This window comes from Bos javanicus, chromosome 14 (assembly GCF_032452875.1).
Source record: "Bos javanicus breed banteng chromosome 14, ARS-OSU_banteng_1.0, whole genome shotgun sequence".
Classification (NCBI taxonomy): Eukaryota; Metazoa; Chordata; class Mammalia; order Artiodactyla; family Bovidae; genus Bos; species Bos javanicus.
The window spans coordinates 33567082-33586661 of NC_083881.1; the positions used below are offsets into that span (position 1 = coordinate 33567082).

Below are 19580 nucleotides of genomic sequence, written 5' to 3' on the forward strand. Positions count from 1 at the left end.
CACACCCGTTCTTCTTATCCATTGCAATGATATGCAGTCCTCCACGCAGAGCAGTGGGCTGAAAGTTTAACTATGAGAAGAGTAGGAAACAAGGAACTGATACGTTTCCTTCATCACTAAACCTCCAGAATTCATTCTTAATCTATTTGTGCTTAAATATTATCCCTCTTCAGCCACACTGATTTTAAAGCTATGGTCCCAGATGGGGAAAAAAATAAAGATTAAATGTACTTCTTTATGAAAAGAGATAAGTAACTACTGAAGGCATTCTAGTTGCTGGCATAACATATCCCTGGAAAACTTTTTATTCATATTTTTTATCTTATTATAACTAATAAACTTATGGCTCCTTGTCAGTGGTACTTAGATCCTCTCTATCATATCAAGTGACTTAGAAAGAAGGAAAGACGGGAACTAACAATACATAAATGAAGCCAGGTGAGTGTCCTACTGAGCATACCCAGAAACTTGGAGGATGGAAGTGTTTTGATGCATAAGATACTGTCGACAAAGAAAGCTGCCCCAGCAACTGAGGTATAGGGTCTGGATGATCCATTGTGTTTTGGAATCAACCCTGTGGATAAATATTCAAGACTCTCTACCCTATGTATAATTATGCAGCTAAATTCATAAATGAAGCCCACCAGGGACTAGTGACTCTCCATTAGCCATCACTGGCAGATGCAGTAACCTGCTGGTTCAGTAAAAGAAATAGGTCTTTGCAGATTTCTTCCATGCCCTGGGACTCACCTTTTCCTTTTCTTTGAGTCTGAAATTGCTTTCTTTGTTGCATTAGCAGAATCCCAGCCTAAGGTGATTTTCCACAACTGTAAACCTCACTGCTGTTTTCCCGGGAGTTTGAGGACAAGAAGTTGACAAAATGTGTTTTATGGCTCCTTAGAAGTCAGCTTGCCTTTGAAGCTTCGGGGCAAGGTCCTGAGCCTACAGGAAAATCAGCCACAGGTCAAAAGGTTCTGACAGCTCAGCAGTGTGCACAGACAGCAGTGCAGGATGAGAGAAATCTGCAGAGTTCTCAGGGCTTCAACAATAGCTTTAAAAAACAAAGAAGAAGCATCTCTGATTAAATTCTGCTTCATTCCACAAATATTTATGCGTGCCACCTGTGACACTGTACAGCACAGCAGGGATATAGGCGCAAGGAAGACACAATTGCTGGGACTTCCCTGGTGGTCCAGTGGCTAACACTCCACCGTCCCAATGCAGGGGGCCTAGGTTCAATCCCTGGTCGGGGAACTAGATCCTGCATGTAACAACTAAGAGTTCACATGCCACAACTAAGACTTCCTGGTGCAGTCAAATAAACATAAAATAATCTGCATTTTTTAAAAAAGAGACACAATTGCTCATTCTAGAACCAATGAACTAGGACAGAGGTCAGCACATGGAGGCCACTTCTGACTTGCCACCAGTTTTTATAAATAAAGTTTTATTGAAACACAGCCATGTTCATTCATTTAGGTATTATCTGTGCCTGCTTTTGCAATGCAACAGTGGAGTTGGGTAGCTGTGGCAGATGCCATTCAGCCTGCAGTGCCTAAACTATTTACTGTATGATTCTTTACAGAATAAGTTTGTTCTGGGCTCTTGCTCAAGGAGGAAGACAGACAAAGAGCCTTATCAAAGAGCCTTGTCAGCAACAGGCTCAGAAGCAAGTGCTAGAGCAGGGAGCCCAGGGTCTGTGAAAGTTTGGAGGAGGAAGCATACTCATCTTTTAGAAGAACCAGGAGAACTTCAGGGCCAAGGAGGCAGGCAAAGTGGACTGCAAAGGATGGGCAACGTTTCTGCAGCTGATAGACAGAGATTGGGTACATGATTTCAGGAAAAGTGGTCACCATGAGGCTGTCTAAGATGTGACCAAGGAAGTGAGGAAAGAAGTAAGGGATAAAGCTAGAGAGAGAAACCTGCAGGGTATTGAGAACGTGAGTGAATTTGTATGTAGCTGTAAACACAGTCCCTGGAGACTGTTTAGTCAAGGTAGACATCATATGTGACTTGACCATTTTTATATGTGAAGTTTTCGCTATTCCTTTTTAGTTCAGATGAACCACCTGTGTGCCTTACTGTGCTCAGGGCTCAGTCATGTCCGACTCTTTGCAGCCCCATGGACTGTACCCCACCAGGCTCCTCTGTCCATGGAATTTTTCAGGCAAGAATACAGGAGTGGGTCTCCTGTTCCTACTCCAGGATATCTTCCCGACCCAGGGATCAAACCTGCGTCTCTTGTGTCTCCTGCATTGGCAGGTGGATTCTTTACCACTAGCGCCACCCTGGGAAGCCCTGTGAGCCTTACTAGTGATTCTATAAAGCTGAATCCACACATTGGCAGAGTGAAAGCTCTCAGGCCTTGGAGGCAAATAAGCACTGGTTCCTATCTCAGTGGTCCTTGCTGACCTGTAGGCAGTACCTTTCACCTCTCAGAACCTCCATTGTCTCATCGGTAAAATGGGAGTAATAACCAGCAACTTGGCATGATGTCATGAATGACAGTTAAAAGAGACCTCACCTTGGACCTGGAACACAGAAGCCACTTCATAGGTACTAATTCTCCGTGATCCTTCCTATTAAGATGAACCATAAAAAAAACAAACAAAACTGTTTTTGCTGGATTTGATCTTTCTTGACCTACAAAAAGGTGCTGTTTTGTTTGGTGAATTTCAACTTAACATTCAAGGGGAAGCAGCTAGGGAAGGAACAAGCTGGTTCTTGTCCGTTGTGACCTGACAAGTCTGTTGACGAGCTAAGACCTGCATTGATGAGGCTCTCACCCTGCCTATTCTAAAAACAGACAGAAGCACCAGCCTGGGCTGTGTTATCTTTGCCAGGTGCAAACCGTGCTCTTGGCAGTTTGAAGAACACCCTTAGCCATAGAAAATAAAAACTCACACGGTGAGTTGAGTGGTTCAGCTTCTGTTTGCTGCTAAGCCCGAGGCTTTGGAGCCCCTAGAATCAGGAGATCCGCTGTGTCTCCCACAGACCTTGAAAGCGTTGAATTCCGGGCATCTTTGTCATCAAGGTCTCCCTAGCCATCACAGGAAGAAAGGGCTGGAAAGAGTCCATGTGCATCTCTCTTGAGGCTGTGAGTGACTGCCTGGGTTCACAGTTCAGGCTGCACACAAAAGGAGTGAGACAAATTGAAGACAAGCTTTCCATTGTGCCGCTCGGAGCTCTTGAATGGCTGGTCTCCTTAGCAAGAACATGAGCAAGGCATTCAAGCAAAGCGATGCAAGAAGTTAAGTGCTTTGCAGAGATATTTGGCAGGCCCTGTGAAAACAGAGGAAGAAACTGTAGGTTCTGTGCTGTCGGGGGCAGGGGAGGGGGATGCAAGCCATGTGAGCACTTTCCTTGAGGTTGCCTTCCTTGGTGGTCAGGCATTATCCAGATGTCTTTCATCCGCCTTGGGTTAGAGCTATCTGACCCCCACTGCCTGGAGCGAATGTATCAGGTTTCCATGGTGTTTGCCATCGCCAACAAAGAAAGCAAGCCAGTTCAATATTGAGGCTAGAGGTTATGCCAACCAACTAAGAAAGAGAACGGATTATCGACCGCATGGAACAGGGGACCCTGTTTAATCAGACAGTGGCTCAGTCACTCCTGGCCTCTGAGAGATCTGAGGAAGTCTCCATCATGATAATACATATAATCATTCTTATCACAAAGCCCTTCACTATGACTAAGACTCTACTGCACGTTCCAGTAAATTCTCTCCCCCATGCTGCTGCTGCTGCTGCTAAGTTGCTTCAGTCGTGTCCGACTCTGTGCGACCCCATAGATGGCAGCCCACCAGGCTTCCCTGTCCCTGGGATTCTCCAGGCAAGAACACTGGAGTGGGTTGCCATTTCCTTCTCCAATGCAGGAAAGTGAAAAGTGAAAGTGAAGTCACTCAGTCATGTCTGACTCTAGCAACCACGTGGACTGCAGCCTACCAGGCTCCTCCGTCCATGGGATTTTCTAGGCAAAAGTACTGGAGTGGGGTGCCATTGCCTTCTCTGTCTCTCCCCCATATCCTCATAATAATGCTAAAGCCTCATCCTCTTGGCATCATTTCTCCTGGCATCAGTGATGTGATAATACTCACTTATAGACAAAAGCTGATGAGAAAAGAGATTACGTTTGCCTTCTTGATGATTCTGTGAGATGCTGAGGATCCCTTGACATTTTTCCACCAACTATGCCTCCATGACGGAGAAGGCAATGGCAACCCACTCCAGTATTCTTGCCTGGAAAATCCCATGAACAGAGGAGCCTGGTAGGCTGCAGTCCATGGGGTTGTGAAGAGTTGGACATGACTGAACGACTTCACTTTCACTTTTCACTTTCATGCATTGGAGAAGGAAATGGCAACCTACTCCAGTGTTCTTACCTGGAGAATCTCAGGGACAGGGGAGCCTGGTGGGCTGCTATCTATGGGGTCTCACAGAGTCGGACACGACTGAAGCAACTTAGCAGCAGCAGCAGCAGCATGTCTCCATGAACTTAAAGAAAAATTTTGTTCCAGTTCAACAGCTCTTTCTTTCTATCCCTGGAAATGCATTTGACTCTGTACACACACACATACACACACACACAGACACACAGGTTCATGTGAAATCAAAATTTAGGCAGAACAATCCACATCAACTAACTTGCAGATATTGTTCTGATCGTAGAGTTTGGGATGGACACAGCATGTCAAAGGGACAACTACCCTTAGGAAGCCTCAGAACATTTCTGAAACACCTTTGTTGCCTAAAGTTGAAAAGAAAGGACTTCCCTGGCAATCCAGTGGTTAAGACTCCATGCTTCCACTTCACAAGGTGCAGGTTTGATCCCTGGTCAGGGAACTAAGATCTAACATGCTGAGTCATGCAGCCAGATAAATTAATTCAAGTTGGAAAGAAATATCTTGCCTTAAAAAGAATTTGCACATTCTCTCTTCATTTCTTCCACAAATACATAAAAGGATATGCTTTCAAAGAGGAGAGAATTTTAAATCCTCCATAAACATTTCTGACTTGAGCAGGATTAATTGCTCCCTTTGTGGCTCAGCTGGTAAAGAATCCACCTGTAGTGCGGGAGACCTGGGTTTGATCCCTGGGTTGGGAAGATACCCTGGAAAAGGGAAAGGCTACCCACTCCAGTATTCTGGCCTAAAGAATTCCATGGACTGTATAGTCCATGGGGTCACAGAGAGTCAGACACGACTGAGTAACCTTCACACACACACTTCCCATATTACCTCTGTATTCTTCTCTCTGTCATTTACTACATATCCCATTGCACTGGCTGTTCACTCAGATCCTTGATGTCCAGCCACACTTCAGAATATCCACACTTAACACCACACGAATGACACCCTGCTGCTATGCAAGGCATCTCTTTCCCAAAGGATCCATCTCTACTTCCCGTTGCCTGGTGGGCATGGCTCCTGCTGCCTTAGTCGTATGATACATTTTTGTTTAGCAAATGCATCAACATGTTAACCCTTCCAACTAGCTGACATTAAAACCCTTTTAAAAATAGTGTGAAAGTAGTTGAACAATTGGTTTTATGAATTAAAGGATACCTAGTGATAGTATAAATCCATAAATTTTTAGATTAAAAAATGAATACCCAAAGTTTATTAAAAAAAAAAAAAAAAGACTCAGCGGCTTTGCTCAAGTCACGTAAGTAGATAGGGATGAAGCTGAAGCCCAAACTCCACTCTTCTGGGCCCTAGATCTTCCCACTACACCAGGCCTGTTCAATATCTGTCACGGTCATAATTTTTAGTAGAAGTGTTCCCTATGTATGTATTGACACAATTTCTAGTTGGAGTTCATAGCATCATCGTTGGAAGAGTCTTTGAATTAGTTTTGTGATATGCCATTTTATTGTAAGGCTTGCCAACTGGCACTAGTGGTAGAGAACCTGCCTGCCAGTGCAGGAGATGTAAGAGACTTGGATTCAATCCCTGAGTCAGGAAGATCCTCTGGAGAAGGAAATGACAACCCTCTCCAGTATTCTTGCCTGAGAAGTCCCATGGATAAAGGAGCCTGGAGGGCTACAGTCCATAGTGTCACAAATAGTAAGATACAACTGAAGCTACTTAGCGTGTATCTTTTTTATTGTAAAGTTTTAGGATGCACCTGTAATCAAGACAATTTGATGTTATCCTGCACGTGTTCAGTTGTTACCCACCTAAAGACATTTGAACTCGAGTGGAGAATCTCTCCACAAAGTCTCATCAAGTTTCATTTTAGTGAAGGCTGGGATGGTGTGGCTTGGGAGATTGTCTAGAATATCCAATTTTAATAGTTTGAGTGTGTACTTCTTGAATCTGTACAATCAGCTTATTCTGGGAATTGAGACCTGTTTCTCAGTGAGAGATGATCCTGCTACCAATAAGGATATTAAGTGTTAGGATTTTTGTTGTTGTATGAGACTAGACGGGTGGCTTCCCTGGTGGCTCAGTGGTAAAGAATTTGCCTGCAGTGCAGAAGACTGCTTGCAGTGGGGGAGATGTGGATTTGATCTCTGGGTCAGGAAGACCCCTTGAAAAGGAAATGGCAATCCACTCCAGTATTCTTGCCTGGGAAGTCCCAGGGACAGAGGAACCTGGGGGATTCCAAGAGTCGGACACAACCAATCAACTAAACCACCACCACCATGAGACTAATAGCAAATGAAGAAAACACACGTTCAAATATAAAATACTCAAAATGTATTTTCTTTGGGGTGACAGCAGAGGCCATCAGTGGTACCAAATGAACTGCTAAGTTCTTTGTGTTTCCCCGAGAATGGGTTTAATATGCAACACATGCATTTCTTCAAACTATTTCTGTGCTACTAAGAATTAGTCTCCTAAAATGTCCACCCATCAAGAAGAAAGGGGACATGATTGATTTGAGAAATCTTATCCTTGTTATGTCAATAAGCAATGTTAGCAAGAAAAGCAAAGCCTGGGGAGAATCTGATATTGACGGCAAAAGTTGAACATGGAAGTGCAGTGGTCTGAGGGATCCATCCGTGAGCAATACTGTGCTGAGCAACTATATTTTTGTTCAGTTGCTCAGTCACGTCCGACTCTTTGCAACCTCATGGACTGTAGCCCACCAGGCTCCTCTGTTCATGGGGTTCCTCAGGTAAGAATGCTTGAGTGGGTTGCCATTTCCTACTCCAGGGGATCTTCCCAGACCAGGGATCAACTCATGTCTCCTGCATTGGCAGGCAGATTCTTTACCATTGAGCCACCAGGAAGCCCGCGCTGAGCAATAACGCTGAACAAATGATGACTAGAGAAAAACAATGTGCAGAGAAGCCTTGCTAGTGAAAGCTCACCTTTTATAAGTATTGGAATCATCTTTTGAGAGTTACAGGTGCATTCCTAAGAGTATACGGTCTGGAGAGCACAGTTCTGGGCCAAACGTGTATCTGAGCAGACACAGAAAGCCTCACCAGACCAGACACACATGGCTGACACTCTGACATGAATTTTTGAGGTTTGTTTTTCTTTTTTATGACAATCTCATCCTTTGTCCTCTCCATTTTCAAGCAAAGAGTCAGAGTTCTCTACCTTTTCAAATATGTCTCCAGGGTGTTCTGGAGGGTCAGACTTGATTCTGTATTTGCAACAAACGTAGGAACACAGCAGCTGGTGGGAGGCATCTGAGTGAGAAACAGAAGCAGCCAATATTTTAAATCAGGATAAGCAGGATAAAAGCTAAGAACTTTGGGACTTACTTTTTAAATATTTATTTATTTGGCGCTGTCAGATCTCAGTTGCGGCACATGGGGTCTTGGTGCGGTGCACGGACTCTCTAGTTGTGGCACGTGGGTTTAGTCGCTCAGCAGCATGTGCGATCTTAATTCCCCTACCAGTGATCAAACCTGAGTCATCCCCTGCACTGCAAAGAGGATTCTTAACCACTGGACCACCAGGGAAACCCCAGGACTTAACTTTTGATAGAAGAAATGTATGGATCACTTCTTTTAATGATGGGAGTTTGAGATGCTTGTTGGAGAGGACAGTTCAGTGTGACATCATGAAAGGAGCAGGGTTCCCAACCTGTCCTTTCTGAGCCATCTCCGTATGCTTTACTGTCTCGTTTGTAAAATAGGAGTATTTTATTTTCTTGGGCTTCAAAATCACTGTGGACGGTGACTGCAGCCATGAAATTAAAAGACACCTGCTCCTTGGAAAGAAAGCTATAACAAACCTAGACAGTGTATTAAGAAGAGACATCACATTGCTGACAAAGGTCCGTCTAGTCAAAGCTGTGGTTTTTCCAGTAGTCATGTATGGATGTGAGAGTTGGACCATAAAGAAGGCTGAGTGCTGAAAAATTGTTGCTTCTGAATTGTGGTGCTGGTGAATACTCTTGAGAGTCCCTCGGACAGCAAAGAGATCAAACCAGTCACTTTTAAAGGAAATCAACCCTGAATATTCATTGGAAGGACTGATGCTAAAGCTGAAGCTCCAGTACTTTGTCCACCTGATGCGAAGAGCTGACTCATTGGAAAAGACCCTAATGTTGGGAAAGATTAAAGGCAGGAGGAGAAGGGAGCAACAGAGGATAAGAGGGTTGGATGGCATTATCGACTCAATGGACATGAGTTTGAGCAAACTCCAGGAGATTTTGAAGGACAGGGAAGCCTGAAGTGCTGCAGTCCATGGGAATCACAAAAAGTCGGACACGACTTAGCAACTGAACAACGGACTACAGTAAGAGGCGCTGCCCTCTCGGGGCTGCCTCAGCCATCAGTGAGCTGTGATGTGATAAGCTCTCTCCCAGCTTCCTATGAGTATGAGTGGTCCCAGGTTTTGTCCTTTGAAGCCTCTGTGAAGCCTCACAAGAACTCTTTGGAGTTCTTGCTCCCATTACAGATATGTGGGAACACAGACTTAAAGAAAAAGAAAAAAGTTGCTCCAGATCACACACTAGTAAGCAACAGTCCTGGGCTGAGAATTCAGGTCTGATTCCAGAATATTCTGGAACAATTGGATATGTGGTTTTCCACCATTCCCTAAAACAGTCACCTGCTTCTCTGTGTCTCACGTTTTTAGCCAACAGCTCCCAGCTCCGTCTGAATCACTGTAAGTTGATTCTTAGTTAGGGCAGCAAGCCTTCATTATCACAGGGCAGAGGGACAGAAGAATGCATCTTCCAGGAATTTGGCAGACACCAGCGGGAGGCACCCACAGGTCTTTGGCAAAAGATCAGTTTTCAACAACTGTCAATTCCAGCAACCCCCAACCTTCCACCTGCAGGCCCCTTGAACAGCTGCTATTCTGTGGGAAGCAGTGGCAGCCTGTCTTCCCCTAAAAGGCAAATGGTTATCCTCCCCCTCCTGCTGAGACTCCACCTGGGATCTTGTCCCCAGAGCTGGAGGGGGAGTGGTCATCTCCCATATTCAGAAATTAAGAGAAAAGAAAAAAAAAAATGGGATGGAGGAAGGACAACTTCGACAATAGACCCAAACTCTCCCTTTTAATAAAAGCCAGACTGAACATATGTCATTCTGTAAATCCGGGAGTCCAATTTGAGGCTTGTAATTTGCTGCGAGCTTCCCTGTTCCTCAGGGCGAGGTGGATGGAGCCGTGCCAAGCACTGGAAGGTAACCGGTGGAAGATACGATTTACCCACCATGAGCCTGCTTCTCGGTTCCCTATTGTAATTTTTATTTGTGTTTGAGGTTTTGTGGTTAAAAAAAAAAAGTCAACTAGGTTTATTTTTAAATTAAAGCACACCGACATCAAAGGCAGTAAGAGGAGGCTGGTGAGGTATTATGAAGAAAGCCCGTGTAATCTTTTATAGCCATATTCTTTTTCAGGGCACGTATCAGTAAGTGGTGAAGGACCTTTCGTGACCAGCTTGCTCTATTTCTCTGACCTCAAACTCCCCCCAACGGTGAAAATCTCTTTCCTCTGGGATTTAGAAGCTCCCCCTTCTCTCCTCCTCCTCTTCAGTCTCTTCCTCTAATCTTGTTTGTAAGGTTACATGCTGCGTTAAGAATAAGAAACCCGGGCTTAAGTCCTTTCCTACTGCCCAGGCTTCTGAAATACAAGGGTCTCATTTGGTCTGTGGTGCAATGGGAGATACGAAGAACCCTTTCAGACCAAAAATGGGACCATTCGGTTCATGAGTTGTCTGCTTGGTGAGCAGAGGAAAGTTCGTGCTGACAGTTTCTCTGATAAAGAATGGCAAGTGATATCTGAAAATTTGTTTATTTAATGTCACGGATTTTTTTTCCCACCCAGATCCTTATATAGAATACATTTGTTTATTGGCTTATGTAGGAAACTCAGGTACTTTGTTCTGGGCACTTTAAATAGATAGATAATAGATAAATAGACAGACAGGTTTAAAGATTTTAGAGGGTGAGAGGCTGAGTTTTTTTGGGTTTTTTTTTATTGTTTTTTTTTGCTGCACCATGCAGCATGTAGGATCTTAGTTCCCCAATCAGGAATCGAACCCACGCCCACTGCATCAGAAGCACCGAATCTTAACCACTAGACCACCAGGGAAGTCCCTAGTCAGATTTGTTGTTCCTCAAAGCAGATTTTTATGAGATGCTCTTATCCCCATTTCCAGGTGAGCAAATTGAGCTACATTTACCTACCCTACAAATATGTCTCTTTAAAAGGAAGTTGACTGACACCTCTCAGCATAACTTGTACACTTTTAAGGACAGTTTCTCTTGTGCTCAGTGTTGTATTGGCATTCGTTAAGCAGCCAGCATCCATACAGATGATTAGGGTAACTTTCTACACAGGAAGGCCAATGGTACCAAAACAGCATTTTCAACTACTAAAAGAGAAGCGCTGCAAATCCACTGGTGGAAGAAAATATATAGTAACAGGTAGCATATAGAGAGCCTCATGTTCTGTGTACAGTCACGCAGCTCAGAAACTCCAAGTTTCCTCAATAGGAAATTTGCTCCATGACGGGACAAGTAGAACATGGTCGAGGCTTCTGGACTCACCAGGTCACAGTGATTGACTGTTTCTCTAGTTTTATGATGTAAACAATGTCACAGGATCTCCTGCAGTCATCATTATCCACCGCCTTTCACTGATAGGGTTCTCCCCGGAACAGAGAGCAGTAATCAGATTCCTCTATCAGCCTCTCTTGTTCTGAGAGACTGGCTATTTGCACAGTTGTGGTTCACACAAAGAGCAGCTTCAGATGCAGGAAGCCCCCATCATTTTACTTTCCCTTCATTTTGTTAAAGCAAATGAGCTTTGGAACCAAGTCCTGGTTCGATTCCCTGCTACTTTTGTTAACTTGAGAAAGTTAGCTTTGCTAAGCCTCAGTTTTCTCACCTGTGAAATGGGAATGATAAACCTATTTCCCAGAAGAGCTGAGCTAATTAAATGAGTAGATGTGAACAAAACACTTAGCACAGTCCCTGACCCGTGGTAAATACTGAATTTTCACTATTAAACAATGTTTATAGGCTTCCCTGGTGGCTCAGACAGTAAAGAATCTGTTTGCAATGCAGGAGACCCGGGTTCAATCCCTGAATCGGGAAGATCCCCTGGAAAAGGAAATGGCAACCCACTCCAGTATTCTTGCCTGGAGAATTCCATGGACAGAGGAGTCTGGTGGGCTACAGTCCATAGGGTCTCAAAGAGTCAGATATGACTGAGTGACTGACTTTCATAGGCTTATCAGCTAAGGAGAAAGTTCAAACACGTTATAGTCTGATGGAGAGGTCAAATGAAAAACAATTCTCAGTGTGAAAAGCATAGATATATTCTAGCATAGATATGTTCTTTGGGAGTGTGAAGTGGCAGCGTCTTATGATCCAGGGAGTTGGGGAAGACTTCAAAGAGAAGGTAATGTACTTTATGGGTCCCCAAAGGGAAGTATGGGCACTGCTTAGATCTCTATAGATTAAATATAGGCTCAAACCACCTGTTTTAGAACAATAGGACTCACTTCCCTATAGTTAGCAAAAATTATGCCTGTACCTATATTGATTTGTCTATAATGAACAGCTTTACTGATAAACATGTATATTGTAGTAGACTTGCTTGTAATTCCAGCAAATCCAATAAATTGATGATATCTATATGTGAGGTTAGGAATGAGAAAAATTCAGAGACTAGATATGTAAGTAATCAATATAATACCCTAGTAAATTCTAGAGATAAAATGTGTTGAAATTATGATTCTTCATCACTGCACGTAACACATTAGTGACTATATTTAATAGCCTAATTAGCAGTAAAATTTTATGAGTTAACATCACCATGAGAACATTCCCTTCTACATTACTGAGTTTTATCTGTAAATTTGTAACATGACCACAATCATCTCGAGGTATTTTTACACATTTTATTCAATGAACCTAAATGAACTTGCACTAATTAGATTTTCACTGCCAGTCTTGGTTTTATAAGTTTGAACCCATACACCTTCAGAGAACTCGTGTGGTCTGGGGTGGTGCACACTTGAAATCGCTTTACAAACACAGAGATGTACCAGAGAGAAAAATTCTTTAGCTGTGTCTGAAGTCTTTCCTAAATGGTTATTTCACAACGTTTAACGTGAACTATTTCTCTAAATGACTAAAAAGCATATATAGTAAGACTCGTTTCTGGATATTTGCAGAACTCCTAGTTATAACTATGCGCCCAATATGGACAAACACTGGATTATGCAGTACACGGGACCCATGCTGCCCATCCACATGGAGTTCACAAACGTTCTACATCGCAAACGGCTGCAAACTTTGATGTCAGTGGATGATTCTGTGGAACGGGTAAGCCCGTGAACCGGCCCCAGGGATGGGCTTTGGTCCAGCTCCCCTTGTGCAGATGCATTCTTGCCAACCCTGCTTCTGTAGTAGTTGTTGTTTTTCATTTTGCGAGAGTGTGGGGGCTGGGTATTCTGTGAACTCATCATCCCCCCTCATCTTGTTCTCTTTCTAGGCTTGGTTCTTGTGGAGCCAGTAGCAAAAAGGAGTTGACCAAAAATCATAAACCTTTGATCATAAATCAAGGGTTATCACCACAAATACCTTCAGGGGTTAAGCAAATAGTGTAGATAGCTAAAGTAGATAGAGTATAAGGCGATAGGGCATGGTGAGGATCACGGTGAACTCAAATCTAAACTCCCTCATCTAACGCAAGGAACAGCTACTCAGCTTCAACTAATTTTGGTCTTGTGAAAATATGGATACAGTATTAAGTCTTCTGACTTTTAAAAGAAGCCAGAAATACAAAAATTGTATTTTAAATTTCCTGAGTTTTACAGATAACATAAACCAAACAAGACATGCCTAAAGGCTGGATGTGACTGGATCAGGCTCAGAGGTAGCCTGTTTTTAATCTTTGATAACTAAATATGAGGGATGATAGTCAAATTTGCTTTAAAATGGATTTTTCAAAGTAAAACCTTAAAGTTTGATGGTAGAGGTTGTTTTGTGTGTTTTTTTTTTTCAAATAGGCAAAAATAAGCCAGATTAAGAAAAGTTATATAAGAATCAACTGTATTACTGGACTTTTTCCCTCCAGGATTGCAGGCAACTTGAAAAATGTGTATAAACGTACATGTTTGTCAGCCCTAGTAAAGCAACTCTTGCCTTCTAAAAATAATGGAAAAAGGATTTGAGGGGAATCATGGCGATGCTATTGTCATCTTATGCCATCACAGTTGTTTCTGACTGAGGTCTGTGCTGTGTTTCAGCTATATAATATGCTTGTGGAAACGGGTGAGCTGGAGAACACTTACATCATCTATACCGCCGACCACGGTTACCATATCGGGCAATTTGGACTGGTCAAGGGGAAATCCATGCCATATGACTTTGATATCCGCGTGCCTTTCTTTATTCGTGGGCCAAGTGTAGAGCCAGGATCCATGTACGTATTTCTCTGTTTCCAACATTCAACTGTCATAGCTCGTGTATGTCTGAGATAATTCGATTACCAATCTCAGGGTCTGGTTTCCTTTAGTCCAAACAAAAAAGGGTGAGTGTAGGTTCATAATTTAGAAGACAAAACCTCCCGCCTGCCCCACCCCTCCCCCAGTCCTGCCACATGCTAAATTAATGTCTACTCTTTCAAGAGAAAGGAAAAATAACTGTATCAATGATTAGCTCTCTCAAACCGACCAGAATCCATGAGACTGTGAACACAGACATAGAGTGTGATTTTAGGTATGTCATCCTTACCTTCTTCGAATCTTTTTTTAAAATGATAACCAGTGCCATCCTCTTGGTTGCTTTTTTAAAAAAACTATTACTGAAGAATTTTTAAAGGAAATTAAATGTTAAGAACTTTAAAGTTTAAATAATTTTAGATACATTTTATTTAATTAAAATTATTTAAATGAACTTTAAATGAATTTTAAGAAAAGAAGCCTGAAGGACTGAAATTCCATTTCTGTCATCTTAAGTCACTGCATCCCTTTGCATGTCAGTATTCCCATCATAAATGGATTTTGTATGCCCTGCCAGCACATCATAATGTGTAGTGTAAAATGAGATCCTTTACATGAATCAGTTACCGAAAGCGTGAAAGAAAAGAGTGCAAGTAGAATTCAAAACCTGGGATGACCCTTCAAGTGCATCCAGTCTGGACCCCTGATTTCACAATGAAGAAGCTGCACAGACAGGGTACGCACGCCCCTCTCAGAGTTCCCCCATCCTGGATGTGACAGCAGTGGGGCCCAGATGCCAGATAATCTGAGTCTCATCTATGTGGCTTGTCTGCTGCTGCATTCCAGTGCATGCTGGGGAGGAAGTGATGGCAATAAGAAGGGCCGCTTTGGAGAATGTTATTATGTCTTTCCCTGGCTTCCCGGATGGCTCAGCAGGTGAAGAATCCACCTGCGATGCAGGAGACACAGGAAACGGGGGTTTGATCCCTGGTTCAGGAAGATCCCCTGGAAGAGGAAATGGCAACCCACTCCAGTATTCTTGCCTGAAAAAAATCCCATGGACAGAGGAGCCTGGTGAGCTACAGTCCACAGGGTTACAAAGAGTTGGACACGACTGGGTGACACATGCAAAGGAGTCATGTGCACACATGCATTGTCTCCAGATCGCTGGAAACTCCTGGGGAAGCACTGGATCTAGAGTCGGAAGGCTTTATGTTTGAAAGGCTAGGCAGCATGCATTTAATTCAAGTATAAAAACCTTGTGTCCTTTTTCAGAAGATTGATTTCAAAGCCCTAGTTCAACAGAGGAGTGATGGACTCTCAGGTTTCAGAAGAAAATACATAGCCTACAAAAGCCAAACATCAGGCCACAATTTGTCTGAGGTGTGGCCAGAACTCAGGGGGACAAGCCTGTCTCCAGCCTGACCCCTGTGACAGTCAGTCTTTCTCTTGGTCCCAGTGGCTGAGCACTCAGGTACCTCCCAGAATCAACCACCATTCCTGGGCAACCAGATGAGAAGCTGCGAAGCAGTGAAGGCCAGGGAGTACTGGGATGGGAAAAACAGTCCTGGTGGGGCCCTCCACTGGTGCTGGGGCCCAGGCATAACCATCTTGTCCCTTTACAGAGTCCCACAGATCGTTCTAAACATTGACCTGGCCCCTACCATCTTGGACATCGCAGGGCTCGACGCACCTCCTGACATAGACGGCAAGTCTGTACTCAAACTTCTGGACCAGGAAAAGCCAGGTAACAGGTGCGTCAGTTTCCTTCCCCTCAGCCAGCCCCGAGCACACCAGCTCCCAGAGCCAGCCAGCAGCCAACAGAAGTGGAGGCAAAATACCCTCCGCCCCCGGGGATCGCCTTGAGCTGAGCACCTCCTCCGTTGTTTGTGAATGGCGTGATGATGGAGATGCTGTCCTGGTCTGTGGGAAGCGAGGGGTGTTGCTTTAAATAAACTGTTAGCACAGATCCATTTGGAAAAGTGTCCCAGTGCCAACAGTAAATATTATTACTTTGCTTCCAGGTTTCGAACAAACAAGAAGGTCAAAATTTGGCGTGATACATTCCTCGTGGAAAGAGGGTAATTATTGGTTCCTGGGGTGCTTCTGGGAACGAGTCTTTGTGGGCAGCTCTCCCTGCTGGGAATGTTTTTCCCCCTTATTTTGGTTTACTAAGCGTGTGGATTTCGTAAACCTAGTCATAAGACTCATCCTCCTCTGGCCAGCAGAGTAATGATGGCTGAGTCAGAATTGCAAAGATGGGACCACAGTCTTTATGAGGCCGTGGATTCCCACAGCATGTGTCCACCTCAGTTCCTAAATGAACCGGTTAATTGACTTTCTCAGTTATCCCTTCCAGGTTCTGCCTGATGCCCTTCCACTTCTTTTCCTTATGTGCCTTTCCTAGTTTTGAATAGACAAATAGATGAGTTTGTATTAATAACTGTTCCAGAGTCATTTCTGGGTTTCTCCTTTCTATTTGTAATGTCCATTGTCTTTGTTTTTCTCCATGCTTACCCTAGGCAAGAGAAAAACATTTCTATCATTGCTTTTTAACAAAAATGAACTTTGAGCCTATAAAGCTGAACATTTATGCTCAGAGTTTTGAAATGAAGATTTTGAAGGAAGTGATTTTCCTTCCCTGATCTCTCATCTTCATAATTCCCAGCTTGTAATTTTCCCAAAGGACTCATAAAATGTTGGGCTCCTGTGGGTAGAGACTTGATAACTATTTATTGCTTTTTGGAGAGTGTGGAGTCATGTGACAGGGAAGGAAAAAAAAAGACAGGCGTCACAGTGAAGGTCATTTCAGATCACTTCTCACATAAGCTTTTCTTTTTCTGTCAAAGGAAATTTCTACGTAAGAAAGAGGAATCAAACAAGAATATCCAACAGTCTAATCACTTGCCTAAATATGAGAGGGTCAAAGAACTGTGCCAGCAAGCCAGGTACCAGACAGCCTGTGAACAGCCCGGGCAGGTGAGTGACTCAGCATTTCTGTACCATCACTCATTTGCTTCTCCATTTCTGATGTAAAGACTTGCAACATGTCAGATAATGTACATATTGGCACCCCACTCTAGCACTCTTGCCTGGAAAATCCCATGGATGGAGGAGCTTGGTGGGCTGCAGTCCTTGGGGTCGCGAAGAGTCGGACACGACTGAACGACTTCCCTTTCACTTACCACTTTCCTGCATTGGAGAAGGAAATGGCAACCCACTCCAGTGTTCTTGCCTGGAGAATCCCAGGGACGGGGGAGCCTGGTGGGCTGCCGTCTATGGGGTCGCACAGAGTTGGACACGACTGAAGCGACTTAGCAACAGCAGCAGCAAGCTTTTCATAGCAGTCATGGAGTGCTCACTGCAACCCCTTTCCACTGACTGAGCAATGTCTGACTGGTCCCAGCTGGGTCTCCTCATCACTGCTTGGGCTTTCTCCATTTAAAAAAGATGGTGCTTCTAGTGAAATTTCTAGATATCCACCTAGTTAGCCAACATCAGTTCAAGATATCAGACTTAGGAAATGGATAGTCCTGTGTTAGAAAGTTCAGAGACTGTTTGCATCTAAGGAGAAAACCCCACCCCTCTTAACAGGTGATCAGGACGTGTCAAGAGATAGCTTAATCAAGATCTGAGGCAGATACTGAGCCTCTGGACAGCAAACCACCCCAAGAGCCATGATTGGGTTTCCACACCCTGGAGTAGGATCAGATGTCATCTAACCCGGAGAGAAGGACAGAGTCTGTGACCAAGGTTGAGGAATGAAAAGGAAAACCATATTCTATTTGTTTATTGTTTCTACCTGTGCTCACAAAGTTACTGACATCAAATATTTCATTAGATTCAATCCTCTTCATTTATAGAATATTAAGTAGAGAACTCAGGGCTACCCAGAACACCAAGTGTTACCAATAAGAACTAAAGAATTACCGTGCGGTGAATTAACACAGACCTGTTTTGTTTTGTTTTTTTGGGGAGGGGATGTTATTTCAATTTCTGTGTATTTTTTTTTCTTTCCTTTTTTTTAAAATACAAATTTATTTATTTTAATTGGAGGCTAATTACTTTACAATATTGTATTGGTTTTGCCATACATTGACATGAATCTGCCACAGGTGTACATGTGTTCCCTATCCTGAACCCCCCTCACACCTCCCTCCCGCTCCCATCCCTCTGGGTCATCCCAGTGCACCAGCCCCGAGGACCCTGTATCATGCATCAAACCTGGACTGGTGATTCGTTTCACATATGATAATATACATGTTTCAGTGCCATTCTCCCAAACGATCCCACCCTCGCCCTCTCCCACAGAGTCCAAAAGACTGTTCTATACATCTGTTTCTCTTTTGCTGTCTTGCATACAGGGTTATTGTTACAATCTTTCTAAATTCCATATATATGCATTAGTATACTGTATTGGTGTTTTTCTTTCTGGCTTACTTCACTCTGTGTAACAGGCTCCAGTTTCATCCACCACATTAGAACTGATTCAAGTGTATTCTTTTTAATGGCTGAGTAATATTCCATTGTGTATATGTACCACAGCTTTCTTATCCATTGGTCTGCTGATGGACATCTAGGTTGCTTCCATGTCCTGGCTATTATAAACAGTGCTGCAATGAACATTGGGGTACACGTGTCTCTTTCAATTCTGATTTCCTTGGTGTGTATGCCCAGCAGTGGGATTGCTGGGTCATATGGCAGTTCTATTTCCAGTTTTTTAAGGAATCTCCACACTGTCCTCCATAGTGGCTGTACTAGTTTGCATTCCCACCAACAGTGTAAGAGGGTTGCCTTTTCTCTACACCCTCTCCAGCATTTATTGCATGTAGACTTTTGTATAGCAGCCATTCTGACTGGCATGAAATGGTACCTCATTGTGGTTTTGATTTGCATTTCTTTGATAATGAGTGATGTTGAGCATCTTTTCATGTGTTTGTTAGCCATCTGTATGTCTTCTTTGGAGAAATGTCTGTTTAGTTCTTTGGCCCATTTTCTGATTTGGGTCATTTATTTTTCTGGAATTGAGCTGCACAGGAGTTGCTTGTATATTTTTGAGATTAATTATTTGTCAGTTGCTTCGTTTGCTATTATTTTCTCCCATTCTGAAGTCTGTCTTTTCACTTTGCTTATAGTTTGCTTCAGAGAAGGCAATGGTATCCCACTCCAGTACTCTTGCCTGGAAAATCCCATGGATGGAGGAGCCTGGTAGGCTGCAGTCCATGGGGTCGCTAAGAGTCGGATACGACTGAGCGACTTCACTTTCACTTTTCACTTTCATGCATTGGAGAAGGCAATGGCAACCCACTCCAGTGTTCTTGCCTGGAGAATCCCAGGGACGGGGGAGCCTGGTGGGCTGCCGTCTACGGGGTCGCACAGAGTCAGACACGACTGAAGTAACTTAGCAGTAGCAGCGGTATAGTTTGCTTTGTTGTGTGAAAGCTTTTAATTTTAATTAGGTCCCATTTGTTTATTTTTGCTTTTATTTCCAATATTCTGGGAGGTGGGTCATAGAGGATCCTGCTGTGATTTATGTCAGAGTGTTTTGCCTATGTTTTCCTCTAGAAGTTTTATAGTTTCTCATCTTACGTTTAGATCTTTACTCCATTTTGAGTTTATTTTTGTGTATGGTGTTAGGAAGTGTTCTAGTTTCATTCTTTTACAAGTGGTTGACCAGCTTTCCCAGCACCACTTGTTAAAGAAATTGTCTTT

At 43.4% G+C, this 19580-nt stretch overlaps 1 protein-coding gene across 8 annotated transcripts in view; it reads left to right on the forward strand.

Moving 5' to 3' along the window:
• Positions 1 to 19580, forward strand: part of SULF1 (sulfatase 1) — a 200060-nt gene that overhangs the window by 134733 nt on the left and 45747 nt on the right. For all 8 annotated transcript variants that reach the window (XM_061438937.1, XM_061438938.1, XM_061438935.1 and 5 more), the window contains 5 exons: positions 12597 to 12747; positions 13674 to 13849; positions 15494 to 15622; positions 15893 to 15949; positions 16718 to 16847. In XM_061438937.1, the coding sequence (XP_061294921.1) occupies positions 12597 to 12747; positions 13674 to 13849; positions 15494 to 15622; positions 15893 to 15949; positions 16718 to 16847 (643 nt within the window). The remainder of the gene's footprint in view (positions 1 to 12596; positions 12748 to 13673; positions 13850 to 15493; positions 15623 to 15892; positions 15950 to 16717; positions 16848 to 19580) is intronic.